This window comes from Pleurodeles waltl, chromosome 6 (genome assembly GCF_031143425.1).
Source record: "Pleurodeles waltl isolate 20211129_DDA chromosome 6, aPleWal1.hap1.20221129, whole genome shotgun sequence".
Classification (NCBI taxonomy): Eukaryota; Metazoa; Chordata; class Amphibia; order Caudata; family Salamandridae; genus Pleurodeles; species Pleurodeles waltl.
In genome coordinates, this window is record NC_090445.1 from 31130975 (window position 1) to 31157839 (window position 26865).

General features: G+C 50.5%; 1 protein-coding gene across 3 annotated transcripts in view; it reads right to left on the minus strand.

Annotated features, from left to right (window-relative positions):
• Positions 1-26865, minus strand: part of AK8 (adenylate kinase 8) — a 424031-nt gene that overhangs the window by 134905 nt on the left and 262261 nt on the right. For all 3 annotated transcript variants that reach the window (XM_069237123.1, XM_069237122.1, XM_069237124.1), the window contains 2 exons: positions 24021-24152; positions 8709-8798 (listed from right to left, as the gene is read on the minus strand). In XM_069237123.1, coding sequence (XP_069093224.1) covers positions 8709-8798; positions 24021-24152 — 222 coding nt within the window. The remainder of the gene's footprint in view (positions 1-8708; positions 8799-24020; positions 24153-26865) is intronic.

Sequence of the window (26865 nt, forward strand, 5' to 3'; positions counted from 1 at the left end):
GTTGGCTGCCTGTGCCGCGACCCTTTTCCCCACTGCGTCGAACTTGCGACTTTCCTTGTCTGGTGGTGGTGCATCTCCCGAGGTGTGTGAGTTCGCCCTTTTGCGAGCTGCCCCTACAACCACTGAGTCTGGTGTTAATTGCTGCATGATGTACACAGGGTCTGTTGGTGGCGGTTTGTACTTTTTCTCCACCCTTGGAGTAATGGCCCTGCCTTTCACAGGCTCCTGAAACACTTGTTTTGAGTGTTTCAGCATTCCCGGTAACATAGGGAGACTCTGGTACTGGCTATGTGTGCTCTACAGTGTATTAAACAGACAGTCATCCTCTATTGGTTCTGCGTGCAGGGTGACATTGTGAAACGCAGCTGCTCTTGACACCACCTGTGTGTAGGCAGTACTGTCCTCAGGTGGTGACGGTCTTGTTGGATAACAGTCAGGACTGTTATCTGATACAGGCGCATCATAAAGATCCCATGCGTCAGGATCATCCTGACTCATTCCTGTATGAGTTGGAGACTGCATTATTGGTGGAGTGGCTACCGGTGATGGTTGTGGTGAGCGTTGTGGTGATGGTGGCGGAGTTATTTGCTTTGCCACCTTTGCTTGTGGTTGCTTGTCTTTCTAGTGGAAGGCAAGTTTCCTTTTAATTCGGATTGGAGGGAGAGTACTGATCTTTCCTGTGTCCTTCTGAATGCGGAGCCTCCTTTGAGTGTAATCTGGCTCCCTTGCCTCTAGCTCCTGTCCGAATCTGTGTCCTTGCATCTGTGAGGACAGGCCCTGTTCCTCGGTGTAGGTACTTGGTTTCGGCTCCGAGGCCGGATGTTTCGGTATCGAAACCTTTTCGACCGTCTTTTTCGGCTCCGAAGACACTTTTTTGCCTTTCGGTGTTCCGATCTCTCGGTGCCGACTTATTTTGGTGCCGCCCTCTCGGTGTCGAGATTGCTCTGACCCAGTGTCTCGAGGTCGAGTCTGTTCTGTGCCGGTATCTCGACCGGAGTCGAATGACTTCGACACATGCATGCCCTTTTTCTGTGCGATGGTTGGTCACCTAATTTTCGGGTTAAGCCATGGCCTGTTGGCGGTGGCGTCCCCTGAGCTTTAGTGAATTTTCCGTGAGTTTTGGGCAGTGACGTCTTACTCACGGTTCTCGGCGTCTGTTCAGGATCGACCTCGTCCGAATCCGCGATGGAGAAGGTTTCTTCTTCTTCCAAGTGTTGTTGTTGTCCTGCCGGCGCCGACGCCATTTGTAGTCTTCTTGCTCTTCGGTCTCTTAGCGTTTTCCTCGACAGAAACGCTCGACAGGCCTCGCAGGTATCCTCTTTGTGTTCGGGAGACAAACACAAATTACAGACCAGATGCTGATCTGTGTAAGGATACTTGTTGTGACATTCGGGACAGAAGCGGAATGGGGTCAGTTCCATTAGCCTTGAAGATGCACGAGGTCGGGCCGACCAGGCCCCCGCCGGGGAATCGAAAACCCCGAAGGGCCACCGGAGCTGTTCAAAATTCAATGTCGATCTGTTGTAACTAACCCGATACCGAACGCAAACAATACCGTCGTATTTTCCGATATTTAACTAACTTTCCGAACCGAAACACGAAGCGAAGAGGAACACGTCCGAACTCAATGGCGGAAAGAAAACAATCTAAGATGGAGTCGACGCCCATGCACACTGGAGCCGAAAGGGGAGGAGTCCCTTGATCTCGTGGCTCGAAAATACTTCTTCGAAGAAAAACAACTTGTAACACTCCGAGCCCAACACTAGATGGCGGGATGTGCACAGCATGTGTATCTGCAGCTACACATGCCATTGAACATATATACATATACTGAAAAAAACAAAGGTTACAGGGGACGTTATAGTTAGGTTCTGAATTTACTCCTACAAAACCATAGAAATTCAGCAGTTACAGTCCGAGTTCTTTCAAGTAACTATAACTCGCGCCATAAGGTAACTAGAGCTAGCACCCTCACCATGCACAGGTTTTTCTCAAAAAACGTGACTGCTAATGTTTCCTTTATACTTCTAAGTACATTATAGAGGTTCTCATGACTGCTGTAATATCTGGAGTAATTAGCAGTGCATGTCGAGGGCCCCTATAACAACCAAACCCCGCACGGCCCACCGCCCCAGACGATCTCGGACCAAGGATCCCATCCCCCGGGGCTCAGCCTAAATATTTAATAATTGTTTTGGCGAGAGGGGGCCGGGCAACATTACTGTAATACAGAGGGAGCTGCTAAACATGCAGCTCCCTCTCTGTGAGAGCAGTTTCCTCTGTCTCACTGCCTGCATATCCATGGGCAGAAAGACAGAGGAAACCTCCGCTCACAGCGAGGGAGTGCTGTTTGACAGCACTCCCTCACTGCGAGCAGAGTGTTTGCTGTGGCTTGGCGGCAGCTGTCAAAGCAGCAGCCAAGCCACAGCAAGCAGCTATGTCCAGTTGGTGGGCACCCTGGGACATAGCAGGAGCTGGCCCTGGCGGGGTGATGGTCCCTAGGGACATTATTGGCTCCTCTAGGGGGTCGCGCAACCCCCTTGGGGGGGGGTGAGGGTGGCCCGCTCATAATTATAGGAAAACCCTGGGAAGGTGGTGGTCCCCAGGACTGCAGGGAGGGGGTGTGGGTGCATGCCCGCATACAATTTAAGAAACACCCCAAGGAGATGGCAGTCCCCAGGGCTGCAGGGGGTACGGGGCAAACGCCCCCCAAACACATTTTGAGAAATGCCCTGGGGAGGTGGTGCCCCGGGGAGGTGGTGGTCCCCTGGGCTGCAGGGGAGCACCCCCATTCCAATTATTAGAAGCTCCAGGAAGGTGGTAGTACCCAGGACTTTGGGGGGGCCAGGTGGCCCCTGCGTTTAATTTTTTTTACAGCGCTAGGGAGGTGGTGGGCCCAGGGAGGTGCAAGAAGCCCCCCGCATTAAAAATGTTAATGCCTCCAGGAGCCCGCACTTGGTTTTTTTTGTTTTTTTTTGCCGCAATTTCGTGAATTTCGCAAATATGCAGCAATTTATTATGTTTTTAATGCTTTTTAGCTGGGGGTGCTGGGGTCACCAGAGCTAAGGGGTCAGGGTGTCCCTATCCTGCCTTTTTTTCACATATTTAGAGGGACTCAACTGAAGCCGAGACCCAAGATGGCTAACAGCACTTTCTGGTTGGAAGTATTGGCAGCCAATCAGAGCTGTGCATTTGCCATGCAGGAGCTCTTAGTCTCTTAGGGCTAGATGTATCAAAGGTTTTTGCATTCGCAAACGGTGCGAATGCCCATTTGCGAATGCAAAAATGCCTTTCAGTATTTATGAAAGGCATTCGCAATACAAATTTAAGGAATCGCTAAAATAGCGATTCCTTAAATTTGCGACCCCGTTTAGAGAATCGCAAATTGAGATTCTCTAAATAAGAAATCGCAAATAAGGAATCCTTATTTGCGATTTCTAAAACACATGTATCAAGCAATTCCTTAATGCGAATTTGGCATTAAGGAATCGCAATTACCACCAAGTAAAACTTGGTGGTAACCATGTGCAAATTTTAAAAATGCATTAAAAATGTATTTTTAAAATTGACATGTAACGTGTGCGCCTTACCTGTCCAAAAAACCTTTTTGGGGTGCAGCAGAGGGGGCCTTAGGCCCCCAGCACCCTGGAGTTTTGCATTTCCAAAATTGCAAATTCCAGTTAGGAATTCGCTATTTGGGAAATGAAAAAAAATCGCAAATATGGGCCTACAGGCCCATAGGTGCGAATGGGGGCTGTATCGCAATTTGCGATTCAGTAATAGCATTTGCGAATTTTAAGGAATTGCTATTACCGAATCGCAAATATGATACATAGCATTTGCAAATAAGAAATAGCGATTTCTTAAAATTCGCTATTACCGATTCGCAAAAGGCTTTTTTGATACATCTAGCCCTTAGTCTTCACAAAGTCGTCTCGGCCACAGATATACAAATTCAATTTCCCTTTAATATCTCCAAAACTACTGGACGGATGGCTGCAGATCATATTGTCCTGGGTGTGGATTTTAACATACTCCAAAACTTACAACTAAACACCACGGACCCTCACCCTACCGGAAAACCCGATCCTTGCATGTACTGCAAGATATTTATGACACCTACATGCTGCAAGACCCTTGATGCATACGTCCCGCATCTGCACCCGTATATATATTTCACTCTGCTCCCCACAATACATGGTCACGCATGCATTTCTGGCTGATATTAACTAAAACAATGCTTTGGCTTGAATCTATTACACATCTTCCGTGAACCCTCTCTGATCATTCCCCGGTTAAACTGGCATTAGATGTCCCTATCAAGGAGGAGGTGGGGGTGGGCACCCATGGTGCTTTCCTGCCTTAGTGCTGCATGACAAAGTGTTCCATACCGAGTTTGGCACTGCCATCACAGAGTACTCCGATCTCAACAAGGAGGTCTTCCAGGCATATATTCGAGGTGTCTGCATTGCCAGACACTCCAGGATGCTTAAGGGTATATGCCGGAGCATCTCTTGGGTCAAGGCTGCATTAGCTGAAATGGACCATCGACCCTATTACATGGATAACTGCACGTTAGTCGATACGTTTGACTGTGAGCGAACGTCTTTTTTCCTTTGTGTCTCTCCTTCGCGCTCCTGCTCACGGCGGCCATGGCGCTTTCAATCGGCTTGCTTATGTCAACTGTTTTTCTTTTCATTTTCAATTTATGTGGCAAGAAAAGTACAGTTAGGAATTTACAATCCAAATAGCTTTAACTCGAGCAAACACGAGACCCATTGCATTGCAAATGCTTGTTTACAATTGCAATGGATCTCCTTGTCCGCGATCTTCAAGACAAATATCTACAGGGGGTTGCAGTTCAAAACAGGCCCGCTATTAAACCCCATTTATGTGGATAAAATTCTGCTTTTTGTAAGACACCCAGCAGATAACCTGGAACCGATCCTGCGGGAGATAGTCCGCTTTGGTGACTTTTCTGGGCCCCGTTTAAATTGGGCTACGTCTGAGCTGTTTCCCCTTACCACGGCAACAACTCCCATGTGCTGCGAGTTTCCCGTTGCCTGGTGCAATCACCACGTTAAGTATCTGGGGATACATATCCACCTGAACAAGGAACATGATATACAACTGAAAGACAGCCTCTACACAGACAGACTGAATACTCAAACCAACAGTTGGATACGCCTTCCCCATCACTGGTGGGCCGTACTGTCATCATTAAGATGGTAGTTCTACCTCGGTTTTTGTACTTATTTGCAAATATACCCACCCCAATCACTAATTTGTTCTTCATGACTCTCAACAGTACTCTGTGACTCATGTGGGCCGAAAAACATCCCGTAACTGCTGAGATGTTCGGACACTCCCATACGAACTTGGTGCGTTCGGTGTTCCTGATTTTTATCTGTACTACCTAGCGGCACATTGCCAATATTCCTACCACTGGTATCATGTACATGCCCATCTGCATTATGCCGTGCCTGAGAAGGATACAGCTGCCCCTACCCTACTGCAGATGCTGCTCCAGAATGGCCATCACTTGGCCTCAAACTCTACAAACACTCTCTGCAACCCGGTGGGCCTGGCGCAAACTAACCTGCCTACTAATTGGAGGATTTCTGTACTCTCCTGCGAAGACCTTGGCAGACAACCTGTGGCTCCCTATTGCACAGGAGAAGTTGGTTCAGAACACCTTGAGTAAACTGGATCTCCGTACTTTCAGAGACCTTGTCCCGGATGTCCATGTCTTCTCCAAAACGTAGGACGACAGGTTCCTAACCGCTACACATATGGATCACTTTATACTTTGCCATCTCCAGAGTTCATTGCGGCCTCTCATACCTGCATACCCATTGGCACCGGAGGCATTCCTGCCTCTCACCCTAACCATTACTAACAACGCAGGCGATAAGTTAATATCGAAACTATACCACAACTGTTTAGGTCTTCTGCCAGTCCATGATATGAAAGTGTGAGAGGCCTGGGAGGGGGATCTGGGACACCCACTGTCAGACAAAATTTGATATGCTTATTGTGGTCAAACACGCTCTGTTTCCCTTAAGCGTCATAACCTAATACATGACAAGTTCCTATGCAGAGCCTATAGAGCACCCTCTGCCATAGCTAAAGTAGACCCCTCGCGACCCCCTAACCGCCACACACGTACAGCCAACATCGCTCACATGACCTGGACCTGTGGTACTATAGCAATATACTGGAGGGATGTTTTTTGCTGACTTACTCTGTTGATAGGCACTCCTCTTGCGCCTAATCCCCTAGTTGTGCTACTTGGCCATGTGGATGCTACTCCTACGCTAACAAGGCGATTTATAGACACAGCCTTACTACTGGCTAAATGGGAGATAGCTCTCCATTGGGACTCCACAATGAAAGCCCGGCTGAAAAGTCTTATATACTGTGATAACACAAGCAAACTCTATGCTACTCTTCAACCACCCACGTCCGGGCCAAAGAACATATGGCAACTGCTGAGAAACTACCTACTGACTCTAGACACCCCGCAGCTTGATGCATAAACCTGAGGGGCTGTTTTTTCTCTTTTACATGTAAAGCCTGAATGCAACTGTTTCCAGACCTCTGGTATAAATTGCTACATTGATATGTTGTCCACCCATTACCCAGCTGCATTTCCTACTGTTCATAAGTGCTATTGCCAACTGTTTCAAATACTATGATCTCTTCATATAGACTTCATTCACGATTCATGTCTTTCCCGGATATTGGGAGTCCAATTGTGTCTATGTGTGTTATGTAAAACAATATATAAAAAGTTTAAAAAAGAAAATGCCACTTTTAGAAAGTTGGCATTTTCCTGCTTTAGCTATTTAGTGCCTGCAGCTTGCTCTGGGTCACATGACTGGGTGTAGCTGACAGGCTTTGTGTATTCCTCCTAGACACACAATAGAGAGCCGAGGTACGCCTGGATGTGCCATCACTGGCAGGATGGGAGGGAGGAGAAGGGCACAGCCCTACTTACACTTCCATAAGCTGTGTCCTGACACCACACAAAGGATGGCATACCCCCTGTAGTTAGTCTAGAGCTAGGGCAGGGGAGGCAGGAAACCCATGCACTTCAAAGGGAAACCTCTAGAAGCTTCTCCCACTTTAAAGGAGGTACCAGGTATAAATATCGGTCCTCAGACACCAGCTCTTCAGTACACTTCTGGACCTGTAGAGACTCTGTCAGGAAGAAGGACTGCTGTGCTGTTGAAAGGACTGCCACTCTGCTGGACTTCTGCCCTGCTGTATCGCTGCCCTCCCGCCTAGGTCAGAGGGACTGACCCTGCACCTGAACCCAGGACTCCAAGAGTGACTCCAAGGGCTAGTCTGCTGTCCTCCTGCTCAGAGCCAATAGGCCTGAACCAGCACCCCCATCCATTGGAGCAATCCTCTGATCCCCAAGTGGTCCCTCTCAGGACCTGGGCCCTAGGTGTAGACTCAGAGAGGCTGAGTTGACGTTTTTGGGCTCTTCGCAACTGCAAACAGGCCCACTGGTGCCAAAACCTCGTCGCTTGCACAGCCCACCAATGCGAAGTTCCATCAACCCGACACGTCATGCTACAGCATTGACCGCTTGCAGGGAGCACTACCGTGAAGCTCTGGCACGTCTGATTGTGAGGATAACAGGACCATCGAGCTATAGCGAAAATCGTCTGCGATGCCAGGCCTGTTCTTTGCACTACATCAATGACCGCCATGCAATGCTTCTCTGCTCCTTTAAGCCCCTTGGGACTCTTTGTGCTAGATTGAGTAACTTTTCAGCAGGACTCACCTGGTCCCCATATCCAGCCCCCGCTCCATCACAGTCTACCTGAACTTGCGACTTTCTCCCGGTCTTGCACAACCAGATAGCTGTGAGTGGCGCTTTGGGCTTTTTGGCGCTATTTTCACTTAAATCTTTAAAATTGCATATCTCTGGTTCTACTGATTGGATTTTTGTCATTTTGGTCTTGATTTGTTTATGTATTACATTTTGCTAAATTGTTCTAAATTGGGATCTTTTGTGTTTTGTATTTTCACTTTATTATGGTTTTAATTGATGCATTAATACTTTACACATTGCCGCTGAGTTAAGCCTGACTACTCCATGCCTAGCTACCAGAGGGTTAAGCACAGGTTAATTTGGGGGTTTGCTTATGCATATGCATTACCCTGGCAAGGATTATGGTTGCTGCTTGAATAAAGTTTCACCCCCCTCAACCACTAACATAATTTCTCACATGGCTCAAAAAAGCAAAACCTATGAAATTTGCCAGTTATTGTTACCAATGCACACGCACCTTGCCCTAACTCGACCACTGTGTATGCTGTTTTCATGAAAGCTTTTCTTTATTTATTGATGGACTACCCATCTAAGCAATGGCAAACCTTGAAAAAAACATGTGAAGGAAGCTCACCCAGAACACACGAAGGCCAATGGACAAAGGAGACATCATCAAAGCCCACCCTCTCGCTCTCTGTGCCTTTTTGAATAATTGATGACATGAGGTAGAGAAACAGCTAGAGCTGTCTAAAGCCAGACCTAATGAGCGTGTGCCTACTGTATGCAGTTTTCTCTGAAGTCCCATTTCTTGTGCATGATCCTTGAGGTGTGAGGATGAGTCGAAGGGCCATATACCCTCCTCTGCTACCTGTCAGGTTTCTCTGATGTTCCAAGTGAGGAGGATACATACAACGAGTCTTACCTTGCTGTCTCCTCTCGATGTATGGCCTAATCAGCTCCCCGAGTTTGGTCTCATCCGCCACCTCTTGTTTTAGAACTTTACTGCAGCAGACTACAAGGGAGTGTAAACAAGACAGCACAGGTTACATTTCAAAGAGGAAAGGGATGATAAAGCTGTGCACTGGCAAAGCAGCCTCTAAATGAAATTAACAAGTTAATTACCTTTGATAATGCTCTTTCTGCTGGATACCCTGTCTGACCGCAAATTCCTCACCTTGTCAATATCCCCAGATGCTTGATTAGATCAGGAAAATTCAAAGCAGTGCTCGTCCACACGAAGAGGTGCATGTCACTGTGTGACTCCGTGTCAATGCCATTCTGCTCCAGAAGTGATGAACTGAGCTGCATGTAAGCGCCATCCGTGTGTGCTGATGTCAGTTTTTTTCATGAACTCTTCCAGGCCCTTAGACGTGGAGCCTCTCAGCAAATTTAAAAGGAACCTGTGTGCAGATTCCTCAGTTAAGATTTTTTTTTAGGTAGAAGAGCTCATGCCACAGAACAGAGAGGTGAGTGGGCAGTGAGGGATCTTTGGTTAGATAAAGTATCCACCAGAAAGAGCATTACCAAAGGTATGTATCTTGTTTTTCTGGCAGATACTTCTAATAGCAAATTCCTCACCTAGTGAATAGATACCAAAGTTGTACCTGGCACAGTGGTTGATCTGTGGAATGACTCAAATTAATGAGTCCTACAGTAGTGAGTGGACAAAATGCCCCCTTCGACGAGCCTGACTGTCGAGGCAAAGTGCTTTGTGAAGGTGTGGACTGATGAATATATACCTGCCTGACAAATCTCCAGGACGGGCACTCTGCCTGCCAGCGCAGTAGTAAGAGCTTTGGCTCTAGGTGAATGAGACCATAGGCCTTCTAGAGGCTGCTTCTTGGCCAGTGCATAGCAGATCTTAAAGCCAAGTACTTTCCATCGAGAAATAACCTGTTTATTCACCACTTTGCTCTTCTTTGACCCAGAGAACCTGGCAAAGTGCTGATTGCCCACCCAGTGTTCATTGATACAATCAATGTAGAAGCGGAGAGACCCAAACAATGCAGTCTTTCTATGTCTTTCGAGGGATGAGGTGCAGCAAAGAAGGCACAGCAAGAAGGTGCAGCAGAGAAGATCGCGTCACCACCTTTTTTAGGTACGCAGCTTGAGCCCTTACTGCCAGTTTGTCCAGCAAAAAGGTGGTATAAGGAAGGAGGACGGACTGAAATGTTCTGAAGTTCATTGACCCGGTGTGCAGAAGTTATTTCCACCAGGAAGGCCATTTTTAGGATGAGCGGGTGCAATACACAACTGTGCATGGGTTTGAAAGTGGTATACATCAGAAAGGTGAGGACCAAATTCAAGTATCCTACAGCAATACTAAGGGAGTGGTGAAAACAAATGTTGCATACCTTTTATAAAACACATTCCAACCAGTGTTTTGAACAAGGATGTTTGGTCATGCAAATGGAAAGGGGCTGAAGGAGCCGACAGGTACCCTTTAATTGAGCCCAAAACAAAGCCTTGCTGGGCCAAAAAAATGCAATCAACTACCCGTCTTGACAGTTTTACCTTCAACAGGTCCAACTGGCAGGTACCACACCACACCACACCACAAACTTGCCCCAGCAGCCTGCATATACAGAATTTGACCGCCAGAATGACATCAACGATTCAGGAGGGAGACCAAAAGAACTCAACTGCCCCTGCTCAGAGTTCACACCTGGAGGTGCAGATTGTTCAGGCTTAGGTGTAAGGCCCTGCCCTGCTGCTGCAACAGGAGCTCCTTCCCCAGAGTAAGTCCGATTGAAGGGCATATGCTCAGGCCCAAGACTCCGGGTACCATACTTTCCTGGCCCAATCCAGATGCAATTACCATTCATGATCCGCTAGGCATCGCCAACTGAGTTTGGCCACTCTGGCATTTAAAGATCCTGCCAGATGGTGCACCACCAAGGAAATCCCCTGATGAGCCAGCTAGTTCCAGAAGCGTGGAGCCTCCAGGCACAGGACTCTGGGCGCCACCCCATCCTACTTGCTGTAGTACCACATGGCAGTGATATCTGTGAGAACCTGCCCCAACCTCCCTTTGATGGAGGGCTGCAAGGCCTTCAACCCCCAGTGAATTGTGTGCAACTCCTGAAAGTTGATGTGAGGCTGGTTGATGTGGAGTCCTCTGATCTCCACTTCTCCCAGATGACCTCCACAACCCAGCAAGGATGCATACGTTTTAACCATTAGTTCCAGGCACGGCAAGGAGAAGGGTAAAATTGCAGGTGAGCAGCCACTACTGCCGATCTTTTGCAGTCTCCTCAGAATCCTGGAAGTAGTCTGACAGATGCCCCTGGTGCTGGAACCAATGAGACTTTGGGTCATGCTACAAAGCTTGCATGTACCACCTGGCATGGTTGTACAGCGGGATGCAGTAGGCTAGTAGGCCAAAAAAGCCTCAAAGCCATCCACACGAAGACCTAGGACATAGGTTGAAACAATGGATCACAGCACAAGTGTCCTGGACTGGTTGTCCTAGAGTAAAGGCTATAAAGTGCATCATATCACTGATGGCTCAGACGAAGGGGAGCCTCTTGGAAGGCATCAGGCGTGACTTCGCAGGTTGATTTAGGACCTCAAGGATGTCAAGAGATTTGTTAACATCTGGAGGTGATCTGCAATTTACTGTAGCAAGTCCACCTTTGATAGCTAATTGTCCAGGTAGGGGAAGACGGGTGTCCCGACCTCCTCTGAAAGGCAGTGATTAATGCCATCACCTTTGTGTACACCTGAGGGACCAATGGTGAGGCCAAAAGGGACCATGGCAAACTGAAAGTGCTTGTGGTCCACGTTAAAAAGCAGGTAGCACCTGTGGGCCTGTAAAATGGGGATGTGAAAATAAGCGCCTTCTAAGTCCAACATCACAATCCGTTCTCTAAGATCCATGGCAGACAAAACTTGGGACACTGTGAGCATCTTGAATTTTTCTTTGTACAAGAAAGCATTTAAAGAGAGAAGATCCAGGTTAAGCCAGAGGTCTCCGTCCCTCTTTGGCACAAGGAAGTAGCAGGAATAACACTGTGTCCCTACTTCTGAGGCTGGCACACTCTCTATGGTTTATTTGGCCAAAAGAGCCTGCAATGTCTGGCATAAGACGGACAGGTGGTCCTCTGACAGGTGATCCACTGTAGGTGGAAGGTGTGGAGGGTTGAAACGGAATGGCAGAGCGGAACCCCACAGGACAATACGCAGGTCCCATCTGTCTAATGTAACATTTTGTCATTCCTATTGGACGTGTGCGATCCTGCCTCCCACTGGATGTCTGTGTGCAGCTAAGGGCGTAATAAAGAAGCTTTGTGTTGTGGTCATTGCAGCAGGGGTAGTAAACTGGGAGGAACCTTGTGCCCGAACCGTTGTCTACCAGACCCATGGCGCGATGTCGAAAGGGCTGTGAAGCCCATGGTGCAGGCAGTGGGGGCTGGCACAATTGATACGCCAGGCCCCTGGCATATTGACTAAAAGGATGAAATGCTGTGGCGTGGCTTACTTTAAAATGTTCCAGGTCTGTGTCTGCCTTTTCACCAAACAGGTTGAGCTGAAGAAAAGCATGTCCATGGAGGATGCTTGGTCGACCCTGGAGAAGCCTGTGAACCTCATCCATGTGTGGCACTGAAGCACCACACCAATTCCCATAGTCCAGCCTAGACAATCTAGGATGACGAATGTGGCTGCATCACGATCATCTTGAATGGTTTGAGTTAGTGAAAGTCGGGTGTCTTCTAGGTCCTCACCCACCATGTCCCTAAGTGCATGGTTATAACATTCCAGTAGGCAGCTCGCATTAACTGGCCTCAGAGCAAGGCAGACTGAGGAGAACATATGCTTGCCAAAAGTGTCAGCTCATTTCGACTCCCTGTCAGGGATGAGTGGTCGGAAAAGTGTTAGGGTTTACTTTACCGGTGGACGCGTGTGCCACCAAGCTGTCTTGTGTTGGATGCTGGGTCAAAGGACCTGGGTCACCTGGAACAGGTCTATGGTTGACTGGTAGGCCAAAGCATTGCTTAGCCCAAGTGCCTAACAGTTGGTTAGTAAAGGCGTCATTAAAGGGCAAAAGAAGTCCAGTCGGTGCCCGGCCAGGCTGTAGGATCTTTGTGGGAACATTTGTTTTAACATTTGTTTTGACCACAGTTGGGAGGTGTGGGTCAAGGACCTCAGCAGCCCTTCGTTTTACTGTGGTGAAGTAAATACTCTCCTCTGTCACTAGCTTGAGGGGTGGGTGGGGGGGGGGGGGAACCAATCCGGTGTTGGGTGCAGTGTCCACTCCATAAACCTCCTGGAATTCCACGTACCAGTCGTCTGCATCATAAGGAGGTGCAAGTTCTTCCCTGTCCCTCCAAAGTCATCTCAATATGGTTGGCAATGATCAGTGTCAGATCTAAAAAGCTGGTGTAATGTATGTGCACAGCTGCGCAGTAGTAGGATGGTATGAGAGCCTGATGGGTTCAGTACAGGTTGTGGCACGTCAGGAAGTGGACGTGACCTGGGTCAGGGTCAAGCCAAAGCTGGCTCGGAGTCAGACACAACGGCGGGTTGTTGGTCCTCCTCCGGTGCCAGTGGTATCGGTGTCAATGAATGAGAGGTTTTATCTTGGTTTTTGGTACCAAGCCCAACTCTGGTCTAGATCCCAAGGTGGGTTCAAGAAGTCCAGACAGCACCAAGGGAAACCCATCAGTAGGAATCAGACTATAGGGCCAGCAGCTCCTTAAGGGAGCCAAAGGTGGGCCAAAGATGCACAGCATAACCTCACAAAAGCCTTCAATTTGCTGGGAAGTCGCCGATGGGCAAGGGAACTTGGGGAGCATTAGATGAAGAGAAGGAATCAGCTCTACGGAGGAACAAAAGCGAGAATGAAAGACACAGTGACATGCTTGTGCCGTGCCCGAAGAATGGCGGGAAGGGCAAAGCCCCGCTTGGACTTTATGTTTCTTTGACTTACCTGAAGACTTCGATCTTAAGGAAGATTGGCCTCGGGTTCAACTTAAGGAGCGGAAAAGGGACTGGAATCGGGCCCACGCTCTCGATTTTGACTTCCTGCAGGACCTGCTTGGAGCCTTCCCCTGTTTGCCACATAGAGCTTTGCCTTGTGATCTTGAATGGCTTTTGGATTCATCTGGGTGCAGTTCGTCGCAGACCTTGGAGACGTACAACAAATCCAAGCACCGAACGGCACACCTTGCGGGGATATGTCACAAACATCTGTTTGTGACAGTTGATACAAGGCTTGAGTCCCCTACACTTAGGGGGTTACATCACATGCACACTGTCAAAATTTGAAAGAACAGAAAGAAGCAGAGCTCCGGATCCGCGTCTGAAGGCGTGGAAAGAGAGGAACTGACGTCAGGGCACATGACAGTCGTTTATATGCAGCTTTGTTTGTCACTTCTGAAGCAGAATGGCATTGACGCAGGGTCACAAGGAGCCACCTGTCGGAAAGCAGGAGCACTGCTTTGAATTTTCCGGATGCAGTCTTCGGCCCGGGGATATTCACAAGGTGACAAATCTGCATTTAGAAGTATCCATCAGAAATCTTGAATTTGTATCTTAGGCCAAAGCAGCACAAAATCAAGAGACAATACCAGGTGCTGTACTAAATAGGATCAGGAGAGCAAGTGGTCCATGGGCTCTGCTGGAAAACAAAAAAGGCTCTCAAAATAAGAGGTACGTGAACAGAATTCCACATTTTGCTGGGTATATTTTTTAACAACAGTTATTGCCAAAGTCCAATTCAATCTTTCAGCCCTCGAAATCTCATACCTGGTGACACTGACTATCAAACTTCGACCTACAGGAGACCAGAAGCTACATACATCAGTAACGTGGCAGGGTTACAATGGGCTGTAATGCAAGCCAGGGAAACAGACTTGCAGTTCCCTGATCCTGGCCAGTGCCACTGAACCTGCTGCACTATTGAGAGCTACACTGCTCCTGCTACCCATGAGCTGCCATCGAACCCCAGCAGGCACAGCTGTCAGTGTACCCTGGGGCCAGAGCCCGCTGAACATCTCCATTCATTCATCATTCTGAGCATGCATCTTCAGCTGCGGCTACCAGAAGCACTGGGCATGTGTAAAACCTCAAAGCGCTTTTTTGTTTGCACCAGTACATTAATTACTCTCTTGCTTGTGTTATATTTCAACCAGTCTGGGTTTGGTGGTGCTGATTATCCGAACCATGCCCACTCTGCAGGGTAACCATGCCCACTCTGAAGGGTAACAGGGTAGAGCACTTGGCGCTCCTACACAGAATGCAGGACAACCAGGAGCTGTGAATGAGAACATGTAACAGTACCAGAGCTTGAGACCAACATGCAGTTGGCACAAAGGCCACATGGCACACATTGATGTCCAGCAGACATGGCACTAGCCAGCTAGAGCCAGAAGGCAGACTTAAAGTCTCTGACAAGGGGGACTGCATCAGAGGGATCTGAACTCCAGGCCTCAAGGCAGGACGGCACTGTTCTGTGATGTAGGGGTGCACTGGTCAAGCATGTGGGATGTGGGTGAAATGTCTACTGGCTTGGGGGCACATGACGAGTGATTCTTGGATACAATCTCAGCCACTGTATAGCTCACTGCCTCTTTACAGGGTGGGAACAGTCACACCTGGGCACAGTTATAACTGGGTATACCTCACAGCCTACATAAGGTAGGAATAACTGATTCCAGGAGTGAGCTGCTCCTATTGATAGCTTATGGCCACTCTAAAAGGCAGGGATAGAAACTTCTGAGCTTACCCATAAAGCCTCTCTACAAGGTGGGGGGTAGCTACTCAAGAGTACAGCCTACAGCAACTCTACAAGGTGGGGGTAGCTACTCAAGAGTACAGCCTACAGCAACTCTACAAGGTGGGGGTAGCTACTCAAGAGTAAGGCCTACAGCAACTCTACAAGGTGGGGGTAGCTACTCAAGAGTACAGCCTAGAGCAACTCTACAAGGTGGGGGTAGCTACTCAAGAGTACAGCCTACAGCAACTCTACAAGGTGGGGGTAGCTGCTCCTCAGTACAGCCTACAACATCCTTACAAGGTGGGGGTAGCTGCTCCCGAGTACGGCCTACAGCCTCCCTACAGGATGGTGGTAGCTGCTCCACTGTACAGCCTACAGGTTTCCTACAGCATGGAGGTATCTGCTCCTGACTACCCCAACAGCCTCACTTCAGGCTGGGAGCAGCTTCTCTCTAGTGTAGCTTACAGCCGCTCTACAGGGTAGGGGGAAGGGTAGCTGTTCCAGCGATCAGCGTACAGCCTGCCTACATGGCAGGGTAGCTGCTCCCGAGTACAGCCTACAGCAGCTCTAAAGGTGGGGGTAGCTGCTCCTGAGTACAGCCTACAGCCTCTCTACAGGATGGGGGTAGCTGCTCCGGAGTACGGCCTACAGAAGGTCTACAGGGTGGGGGTAGCTGCTCGCGAGTATAGCCTAAAGGCTCTCTACAGGATGAGGGTAGCTGCTCCTGAGTACAGCCTACAGCAGCTCTACAGGGTGAGGGTAGCTTCTCCGGAGTATACCATACAGTCTCCCTACAGGGTGGGGCTAGCTACTCCCAAGGATAGCGCACAGCCCCTCTAGCAAGTGTCGATAATGTCACCACCAGTCACTACAGGACTGCGACTAATGCCCCTATATAGATTGCACAGCCACACTAGTAGGTAACAATGACTTCTCTTGAGTAGGACTCATAACCGCTATAGGACAGGGGCTATGAAGACCATAACCTGAGACTTAGCTGTATTGTTATGTTGTATGTTCTTATAAAGCGCGCATATGCCCAGGGGCATCGTGGCATTGGCAACAGTCAAGCAGGATCCAAAGTCCAAAGTCTTTCTACAGATTGGAAAACAGCCATGTTTTTAGTGCTTTCCTGAGTTATTGCAGGTTGGTCTGAGATTTTAGATTAAATGGAAGGTTGTTCCACAGTTTAGTTGTACAATAAATGACGCTTGTGCCACCCAGAAGTTTGGGCTTGGGAACCTCTGCATTTTGATGAAGGTGGAACAAAGCATCCTGGGTGGTGTTCAGGGCATCCCTTCTTCCATGTTAAACAGGGTGCTGGGGTGGATCAATCATATTCCGCAATATTTACTTTATACTCTCCCTCCCTGCTCCCAGGAAGGAGCAGCACTGATCTTAGAAAAGTAAATGAATGTAGAAAGCAACAGTTGTCAACTGAACGAAGGTACACAGAGTGATGGAGGAGTGTTGGTTGAATAAAGCAGGGCCTAAACAGGGCGTGTGCCCCTTGCAGAAGGCCTAAGCAGGAGGTGTGCCCCTTCTGGAGGGCGTAAACAGGGCATGTACCCCTTGCAGCGGGCCTAAGCAGAGCATAGCCCCTTGCAGAGGGCCTAAACAGGGCATGTGCCCCTTTCAGAGGGCCTAAACAGGGCGTGTGCCCCTTTCAGAGGGCCTGAACAGGGCATTTGCCCATTGCAGAGGGCCTAAAGAGAGTGTGTCCCCCTTACAGAGGGCCTGAACAGGTTGTGTGCCCCTTGCAGAGGACCTAAAAAGGGTGCGTCCCCCTGCAGAGGGCCTGAACAGGGTGCGTCCCCCTGCAGAGGGCCTGAACAGGGTGCGTCCCCCTGCAGAGGGCCTGAACAGGGTGCGTCCCCCTGCAGAGGGCCTGAACAGGGTGTGTGCCCCTTGCAGAGGGCCTGAACAGGGTGCGGGCCACTTGCAGAGTCCCTGAACAGGGTGTGTACCCCTTGCAGAGGGCCTGAACAGGGTGCGGGCCCCTTGCAGAGGGCCTGAACAGAGTGCGTGCCCCTTGCAGAGGGCCTGAACAGAGTGCGTGCCCCTTGCAGAGGGCCTGAACAGGGTGCGTGCCCCTTGCAGAGGGCCTGAACAGGGTGCGTGCCCCTTGCAGAGGGCCTGAACAGGGTGAGTGACCCTTGCAGAGGCCCTGAACAGGGTGCGTGCCCCTTGCAGAGGGTGTGTGTTCTTTGCAGAGGGCCTAAACAGGGTGTGTGTTCTTTGCAGAGGGCCTGAACAGGGTGCGTGCCCCTTGCAGAATTCTGAACAGGGTGTGTGCCCCTTGCAGAGGGCCTGAACAGGGCGTGCGCTCATTGCCGAGGGCCTAAACAGGGTGTGTGCTCTTTGCAGAATTCTGAACAGGGTGTGTGCCCCTTGCAGAGGGCCTGAACAGGGCGTGCGCTCATTGCCGAGGGCCTAAACAGGGTGTGTGCTCTTTGCAGAGGACCTAAACAGGATGTGTGCACCTTGCGGAGGGCCTAAACAGGGTGTGTGCTCTTTGCAGAGGGCCTAAGCAGGGTGCGGGCCCCCTGCAGAGGGCCTAAACAGGGTGTGTGCTCTTTGCAGAGGGCTAAACAGGGTGTGTGCTCTTTGCAGAGGGCCTGAACAGTGTGTGGGCCCCTTGCAGAGGGCTTGAGCAGGGTGTGAGCCCCCTCTAAACAGGGTGCGTGCCCCTGGTAAAGGGCCTGAACAGCACGCAGGCCCCTTGCAGAGGGCCTGAACAGGGTGCATGTGCCTTGAAGAGGACCTAAACAGGGTGCGTGCCCCTTGCAGAGGGCTTAAATAGGGTGTGTGCTCTTTGCAGACTGCCTAAACAGGGTGAGGGCCCCTTGCAGAGGGCCTGAACAGGGTGCGTGCCCCTTGCAGAGGGCCTAAACAGGGTGCGTGCCCCTTGCAGAGGGCCTAAACAGGGTGCGTGCCCCTTGCAGAGGGCCTAAACAGGGTGCTTGCCCCTTGCAGAGGGCCTAAACAGGGTGCGTGCCCCTTGCAGAGGGCCTAAACAGGGTGCGTGCCCCTTGCAGAGGGCCTAAACAGGGTGCGTGCCCCTTGCAGAGGGCCTAAACAGGGTGCGTGCCCCTTGCAGAGGGCCTAAACAGGGTGCGTGCTCTTTGCAGAGGGCCTAAACGGGGTGCGTGCTCCTTGCAGAGGGCCTAAACGGGGTGCGTGCCCCTTGCAGAGGGCCTGAACAGGGTGCGTGCCCCTTGCAGAGGGCCTGAACAGGGTGCGTGCCCCTTGCAGAGGGCCTGAACAGGGTGCGTGCCCCTTGCAGAGGGCCTGAACAGGGTGCGTGCCCCTTGCAGAGGGCCTGAACAGGGTGCGTGCTCTTTGCAGAGGGCCTAAACAGGGTGAGGGCCCCTTGCAGAGGGCCTGAGCATGGTGCGTGCCCCTTGCAGAGAGCTTGAACAGAGTGTGTGCCCCTTGAAGAGGGCCTGAACAGCGCGCGGGCCCCTTGCAGAGGGCCTGAACAGCGCGTGGGCCCCTTGCAGAGGGCCTGAACAGGGTGCGTGCCCCTTGCAGAGGGCCTGAACAGCACGCGGGCCCCTTGCAGAGGGCCTGAACAGGGTGCATGCCCCTTGCAGAGGGCCTGAACAGGGTGCGTGCTCTTTGCAAAGGGCCTGAACAGGGTGCGTGCTCTTTGCAAAGGGCCTGAACAGGATGTGTGCCTCTTGCAGGGAGCCTGAACAGGGTGCGTGGCCCTTGCAGAGTTCTGAACAGGGTGTGTGCCATTTGCAGAGTGCCTGAACATGGCGTGTGCTATTGCAGAGGGCCTAAACATGGCGTGTGCTCATTGCAGAGGGCCTAAACAGGGTGTGTGCTCATTGCGGAGGGCCTAAATAGGATGTGTGCCCCTTGCAGAGGGCCTAAACAGGGTGTGTGCACTTTGCGGAGGGCCTAAACAGAGTGCAGGCCCCTGGGAGAGGGCCTTAACAGGGTGAAGGCCCCTTGCAGAGGGCCTGAACGGGGTGTATGCCCCTTGCAGAGGACCTAAACAGGGCTTGTGCTCTTTGCAGAGGGCCCGAACAGGGTGTGGGCCCCTTGCAGAGGGCCTGAACAGGGTGTGTGCCCCTTACAGAGGGCCTAAACAGGGTGTGTGCTCTTTGCAGAGGGCCTGAGCAGGGTGTGGGCCCCCTCTAAACAGAGTGTGTGCCCCTTGCAGAGGGCCTGAACAGGATCTGTGCCCCTTGCAGAGGGCCTAAACCGCGCGTAGGGTCCTTGTAGAGCGCCTGAACAGGGTGCATGTGCCTTGCAGAGGGCCTACACAAGATGAGGGCCCCTTGCAGAGAGCCTAAACAGGGTGCGTGCCCCTTGCAGATGGCCTAAACAGGGTGCAGGCCACTTGCAGAGTGCCTGAACAGGGCAAGGGCTCCTTGCACAGGGCCTAAACAGGGCGCAGGCCCCTTGCAGAGCACCTGAACAGCGTGCGTGCCCCCTCTAAACAGGGTGTGTGCCCCTTGCAGAGGCCATGAACAGGGTGTGTGCTGCTTGCAGAGGGCCTGAACAGGGTGTGTGCCCCTTACAGAAAGACACTGAACTTTCTTACCGAGACTGAAACTCCTGCCCCAGATGTTATACACAGATCTCTGCTGTTGATGCTCAACCCCCAGAGCTAACTTGCTCAACATTGGAGCCTGTGATCTGGAGTCACTGCAGCAGGGACAGGGGCAGGTCCTGTCTACTCGGGCATCATGTAAGGGGGTCACGTCAGAAACTCCAAGCAGAGGCAGACAGATGGGGGTAAACAAGGCTCCCAAAATGCATCTCTTACAGACTTTGGACAACAAGAGTGAGTGAGGTGCGGTGAGGTAGGGAATGAATGCTGAGGTAAACTGAGAGGTTATGTAGTGAAAGAGAAAGGGTGAGGTAGGCAGAGATAAGGTAGTAAGTGGGATGAAAGCTAAAGAGAGAGATTAGGTAGAGGGGCGAGGAAGAGTTGTGAGACAGAGGGAGCGAGGGAAGGTAGAGAATCTGGAGGTGTCAAAAGATGGAGAGAGGCAGAGTATAGAGAGAGGGGTGAGATAACTCAAGTAGGTGGAGGAGAGATACAGAGAAGTGAGATGTTAACATATCAGTGAGACACAGACAGGTGTGAGGCACAGACAGAGGTGTGAGGCACAGACAGAGGTGTGAGGCACAGACAGAGGAGTGGGGCACAGAATAGTGAGGCAGAAGCAGAGGAGTGAGAAACAAAGGAGTGAGGCACAGACAGAGGTGTGAGGCACAGACAGAGGTGTGAGGCACAGACAGAGGTGTGAGGCACAGACAGAGGAGTGGGGCACAGAATAGTGAGGCAGAAGCAGAGGAGTGAGAAACAAAGGAGTGAGGCACAGACAGAGGTGTGAGGCACAGACAGAGGTGTGAGGCACAGACAGAGGTGTGAGGCACAGACAGAGGAGTGGGGCACAGAATAGTGAGGCAGAAGCAGAGGAGTGAGAAACAAAGGAGTGAGGCACAGACAGAGGAGTCAGACACAGACAGAGGTGTGAGGCATAGACAGAGGAGTGAGACACAGATCAGTTAGACACAGACTGAGGAGTGAGACACAGAGAGAGGAGTGAGACAGACTGAGGAGTGAGGCACAGACAGATCAGTGACACCCAGACTGAGGAGTGAGACAGAGAGGAGTGAGACAGACAGAGGGGTGAGGCACAGACAGATCAGTGAGACAGACTGAGGAGTGAGACACAGAGGAGTGAGGCAGGCAGCTGAGGTAAGGAAGGCTCCTAATTACATCTCTTACAGACTGAGAGCAACACGAGTGAGTGAAGGTAGAGATTTAGAGGAGGGCAGAGGGCGTGGTAGGGAGTGAGGTGAGGTTGTAAGAAAGGTAGAGGAAGCTGTATTTGTAGGAAGGGTGGAGGTAGAGGCCATGTAGTGAGAGAGGGGGAGGGACACAGAGAAGCAGAGATAGAGAGGCAATGCATGTGAGGTAGGAGCCATGAGATGAAGGAAGGCGAGAGACAGGAGGCAAGGAGAGGGGAAGCAGAGAAAGACAGAAGGTGGAAGAGTGGAGGGACACAGAGGAACCAGAAAGAGGGGCAGGGAAGTGAAGAAGAGTGGGGGTGGTGAGCCACTAACTCGTGAGACGGAGAGAGTTAAAGTACAGAAATGGGGGATAAGATACAGTGAGGTGGCGGAGAGAGAGGCAATGTGAAGAGCAAGGTATGGGGGGGGACTGAGAGGCAGAAAGGTGATGAGGCCGAGACAAGGGAGGGAGAGAGAACAGAGCAAAGCGAAAGGTAGAAATAGAACCACTGTTGCTGCGGGGATAGAGAAATGGAAGAAAGACCAGCATGGAGAGAGCGAGAGGGGGAGGTGAGAGAGAGGTCGCTGGGGCTCCTTTGCCCATGACCTACACATTCCTGGTCATATAGTTTTCCCCTCCTGGGCCTTGCCCCCTCCCTGGCACCATCACTTGCCTGCGCTGTGGTATTCACAAGGCTGCAATGAATACTTGGGGGGCACGAGACGTGAGCTGAGATCCCAGCTCACCCAAGGTCATTGCATCACACAGAGGGGACACCTGAATTGATCCATCATTCTCTGCTAGTTTGGGGACCTGCGAGGTCAGGGTCTGGAATGAACTGGGACATTTTCCAGTCAGTCCAGAGAGTGCTGCCCCATTCGACTGGGGTGAGTGGAAGCCATCCTTCCCTTAGCTCACTGTGGGACCCTGACCTGTGCAGCCACTACTTACAACACACACAACATCAAAACATATACCCAAACACACATGAACAGAATCAAACATGCAAATGCGCACTCATGTACCAAACATCCAGAGAAACAAACATGCATGAATTCACGCAGACGCGCATGAACATACATACATGCATGAGACATGCTCATATGCTTGCAGACACGTGCGCACACATATGGGGGCACACATGTGCATATCTGCCTAGTTTCCCGGGGTCACGCGTGATGTGCCGCTTCAGTCCAGATTAATTTTTATCTTTTGAATTCTGGGACTTGTAGTACTGTTTTATAATGGAATAAGCAAGTGCTTTAAATGGAAATATAGAAGTGCAGGTACTCTCTATTTAGAGTACCTGTTTGCTTTTAAGAAGTGCCAATACTCATCCATTGTAATGTATTGCAACATTGCTGAGAAGTGCAGGTACTCTCCCCTTCAAATTAAAGAAGTGCAGGTAATCAGTACCAGACAGTGCCTGCCCATTTAAAGCGCTAGAATAAGGAAGACCACAAGTCCCAGAACTCAAAGAAAAAGCTGGACTGGAACAGCTCATCACGCATAGACCTGGTAAACTTTGCAGGGCTGTATGTGCACATGTACAGGCCCGCAGCCATACGCATGCATGCACACACTTCTACACGCTCTCAGATACTCAAATCTTCGCCTCTGAAATATTTGTTGCTCTGAAACCACTGGCCCTGGTGCAGCACCTGTTTAAATTGCTAGGAGAGGCTAGTGGTCCAGGCCGAGAATCCAGGGAAGGCGCCCGATTCCAGTGCACACAACCAGTAAACACGACACGTAGAAGGCTGCGCCCTGCATCATTGGGCGTAACTTGGTCAGAAAGGCTGTGTGTGTGTGGGAAGGGGGGGGTTTGGCAAGCTTCAGATGTTCCAACAATGACGCTGGCATATAATGTAAAAATATATTATACGCAGAGCCAATAGAATTATGCGATTTTGCAGCCACAGCGATTTTCGCATAATAATAGATTTGCCATATAGTCCATCATCTACTGCATAATTTGCTGATTTTAACAACAACAAAACTTGTTTCTAGCTCAAACGGTTCAAACGTTACTAAAAATGCAGTGATCCCGCACAGTAGAAGGCCCTTTGCAAAGCTGGAGTGGTTAACTTCCTGTTGCTTATTGTTATATTTTGGTGTTATACCGGTATTAATGAGGTGCAGCTAATGCCCATACAGTATTACCAAGTTTAAAAATGACGAAAATAATGAAGTGATACTACTACAAAATGTGCTGCATAATTTAACGTTTCTTGCCACATAATTTGCTCAACCCTGCCGCATAATTCGGCCCTCTCCTGCCGCAGAATTCCAGGGGCCCTGATTATACGACAACCTGGGGGCATGAGAGGGGCTAAAGGGGCAGTGGACAGGGAGAAGAATGTGGGCTGGAAGGGGTACTGAGTGAGAGACAACATTCTGTAAAACTAACCAACATTTTTGAAGACTTCCAAAACAGAGAGGGAGAAAATGTGTGTGCATTTTTGTCTGTGTGGGTGTAAAACTTCCTGAAGCAATCTGACAGACACCCCACCATACCTGACTGAAGGCACCTGTACCTTTTTATTTTCCATAAAATACATTTATTGGGGGGGGAGTAACACCCCAGTGAAGATGCACCCCTGCCTGCACCACGGCTGCTGCCCTACAAAATGGCACCTGAATCAAAGAGCGGGAAAAGCAATCATGGAAGGACACAGGGGACCTGCGTTTGACGATGGCCCCGGCCTTCTCTGTTGGAGTTTTACTCCGCAGGTTGGCGGGGGAGCGGGCCTTACCGTTGACGATGTTGTATCTCTGCGCCAGGAGCGCGGCCTGCAGGCTTTTACCGCTGCCGGGAGATCCGTAGAGCAGTATCCGCGGAGTGTGCGGCGCCGCAGACCGATGGCGGCTCTGCACGAAGGTAAGCACTGCAAAAGAAAAGAGGGTCTCTGTCAAGGCTGTGGAGAAGGCAAGGCAAAATCCCAAGCCAATCCCTCCATGTAACTCCTCCTCGGCCTCCACACACTCGCACTGCTAGCGTCAACTGAATACATGTATGAATTAATTTCAAGACTGCGAGGAGATGGCATGTTCAAGGAGATCAATACCTTTATTGCATCGGTGGAGCTTCCAGGAGCGGCCCCTCCACTATGGCAGAGGAGCGTCGCCCCACTGACGAAAAGCAGAAAAAATAAAGGGATAATAAAAGTATTTTATTATCCCTTTATTGTTCCGCCTTCGTAGGGTGGGGCCAACCTCCTCCACGTCAAGTGGAGGAGGAGTGCTATGCGTACTTTGAAACTCTCTGCCTGGCTGTATTTTAGAGACCAAGCGCATTACCCCACTCTCCCACTTAGCGGCATTTCTGCCCACTCAGGCCAATCCTTGCACTTCTTTCATGCTGTGTAACAGCATGCAAGAGGCGTCCTGATTGGTTGGGGAGAGAAGATGAGGCAGTTGGAGAGGAGCGGCACATCACAGAGGGGCAGGTAAGTTTTTTATTTAACTGCCCCTCCCCTGGCGCCCCCTGCTCTGCGTGCTGGCCTGCACTTTGTGCGCTTCCCTCCCCCCCCAGTAGCAGCTGCGACTTGGAGCTTCACTCCAGTGCCATCAGCCGGGTCACTGTAATTATGCAATTTATACGATTTTAGCATAACTTCGACGCCTCGTCAGGGGTAGTAAGCGCTATATAAATATGATTACAATACAATACAATAATTACAGATTTGCCACATTTACAGAAAAATGTGTTTCTAGCTCAAACAGTAAAAAAGTTACGGAAAATGCAGCGCATGTATTGCCGCGCAGTGGAAGGCCCTTTGCAAACGTATATTTTTGTTGCTATATTGCTATATTTGGGTGTTAAACTGGTACGAATGCGGTCCGGCAGTGCCCTAACAAGTTTGAAAATGACAAAATAATGAAGAAAACTTTGAAAATAACAAAACAATCAAGAAAACTATCACAAAAGGTGCAATATTATGCGGCATAATTTGCCCTTTTTTTTAAATTGCCGCATAATTTACCCTTCCCTGCCGCATAATTCCAGTGGTCCTGCCTATCGGCAGCTGAACAGTTCTTGTGTACGTGTCTGCGCCTCGTGCCAGTGTGGTCACCACTGCAGTGCTTCGAAGCGCTGCCAACTGAGAATCATAAAAGCCTTGGAGTTGCTAACCCTTCCTTGCTTCTAGCAGCCTTTCTCTCCCACAGTTCCAGGGTGCACACCTCTGTCTACAAACACATCTGGCTCACTGGTGATGCCCCAGAGTGCTTTAAGGGCACAGTGGTGCTAACACTGCCCAATCCTGCCCCCTCTCCTTCGTCCTGTGGTCTGGTCTCCCATTATCCCCTTTCAAACGTGGAACGTGTGCTCCCCAACAAGCCCCCCCCAGATAGAAACTTGGAGTGCCATTTGGCTACAGGATATACCTAAGGGGGAGGGTATTTATCCCCACCAAGGCCACGGAATCCAGACTTCAGCTCAAGATGTTGTTCTGCGTCACCAATCAGTTCTAGGGGTGTAGCTAGCAACGATGCAGCAGGTTCAGGGGCACCAGGGCACAGAGACCTCAGGGACCCACTGAACGCTGATTATTTCTGTATTTTACCACCAACAGCAATCAGAGGGCCCATTTGTCATGTTTTTGCTAGGGCCCATGGCATCCTTGCTACGGCTCTGGTGAATCACTAAACTTCATAGCTGTGATCATTGGCATGGCACGCTTATGGGCATCACAAAGGATGCCTTTGCATCTATTGACAAAGTACTAAACTTGGTAACCCGGGCAATGCCATTCTTTCACAGCACCAGTCCACCTCTCAGGACCAGCGGCTGGGCGCCGCCAGGTACAGAGTTCAAGCTCCTCACCTTGGTTTCCTAGGCGACCACATCACATCCAGCATCCACCAGCCTTCTATACTGGTGACCCCATCTCCCATTCATCAACATGCACCCTTAAACTCCATCCAAAGCCTGGTGCTTCATACCACTTCTGGGTCCTCCACTTGGGGGTCCCTGACAATGTAACGCCTTCCTGAGTGATATGATGGCTCCACCAGCTTTCAATCCGCAGCGTGGCAGAAAACCAGCCTACGTGAGGTCCCTGCCCATGAAACACCCTCCTGGCTGATATCATGGCTGTTCCTTCCCCACCAGCTTTCAATCCGCAGTGTGGCAGAAAACCAGCCTACGTGGGGTCCCTGCCCATGAGACACCCTCCGGGGTGATATGATGGTTGTTCCCTCCCCACCAGCTTTCAATCTACATGTCGCAGAAAACCAGGCTACGTGAGGTCCCTGCCCATGAAACACCCTCCTGGATGATATGATGGCTGTTCCCTCCCCACCAGCTTTCAACCTACAGTGTGCCAGAAAACCAGCCTACGTGGGGTCCCTGCCCATGAGACACCCTCCTGGGTGATATGATGGCAGTTCCCCCTTTACCAGCTTTCAATCCGCAGTGTGGCAGAAAACCAGCCTACGTGAGGTCCCTGCCCATGAAACACCCTCCTGGGTGATATGATGGCAGTTCCCTCCCCACCAGCATTCAATCTGCAGTGTGGCAAAAAAACAGCCTACGTGGGGTCCTTGCCCATGAGACACCCTCCTGGGTGATATGGTTGGCCCCCTTCCCACCGGCAT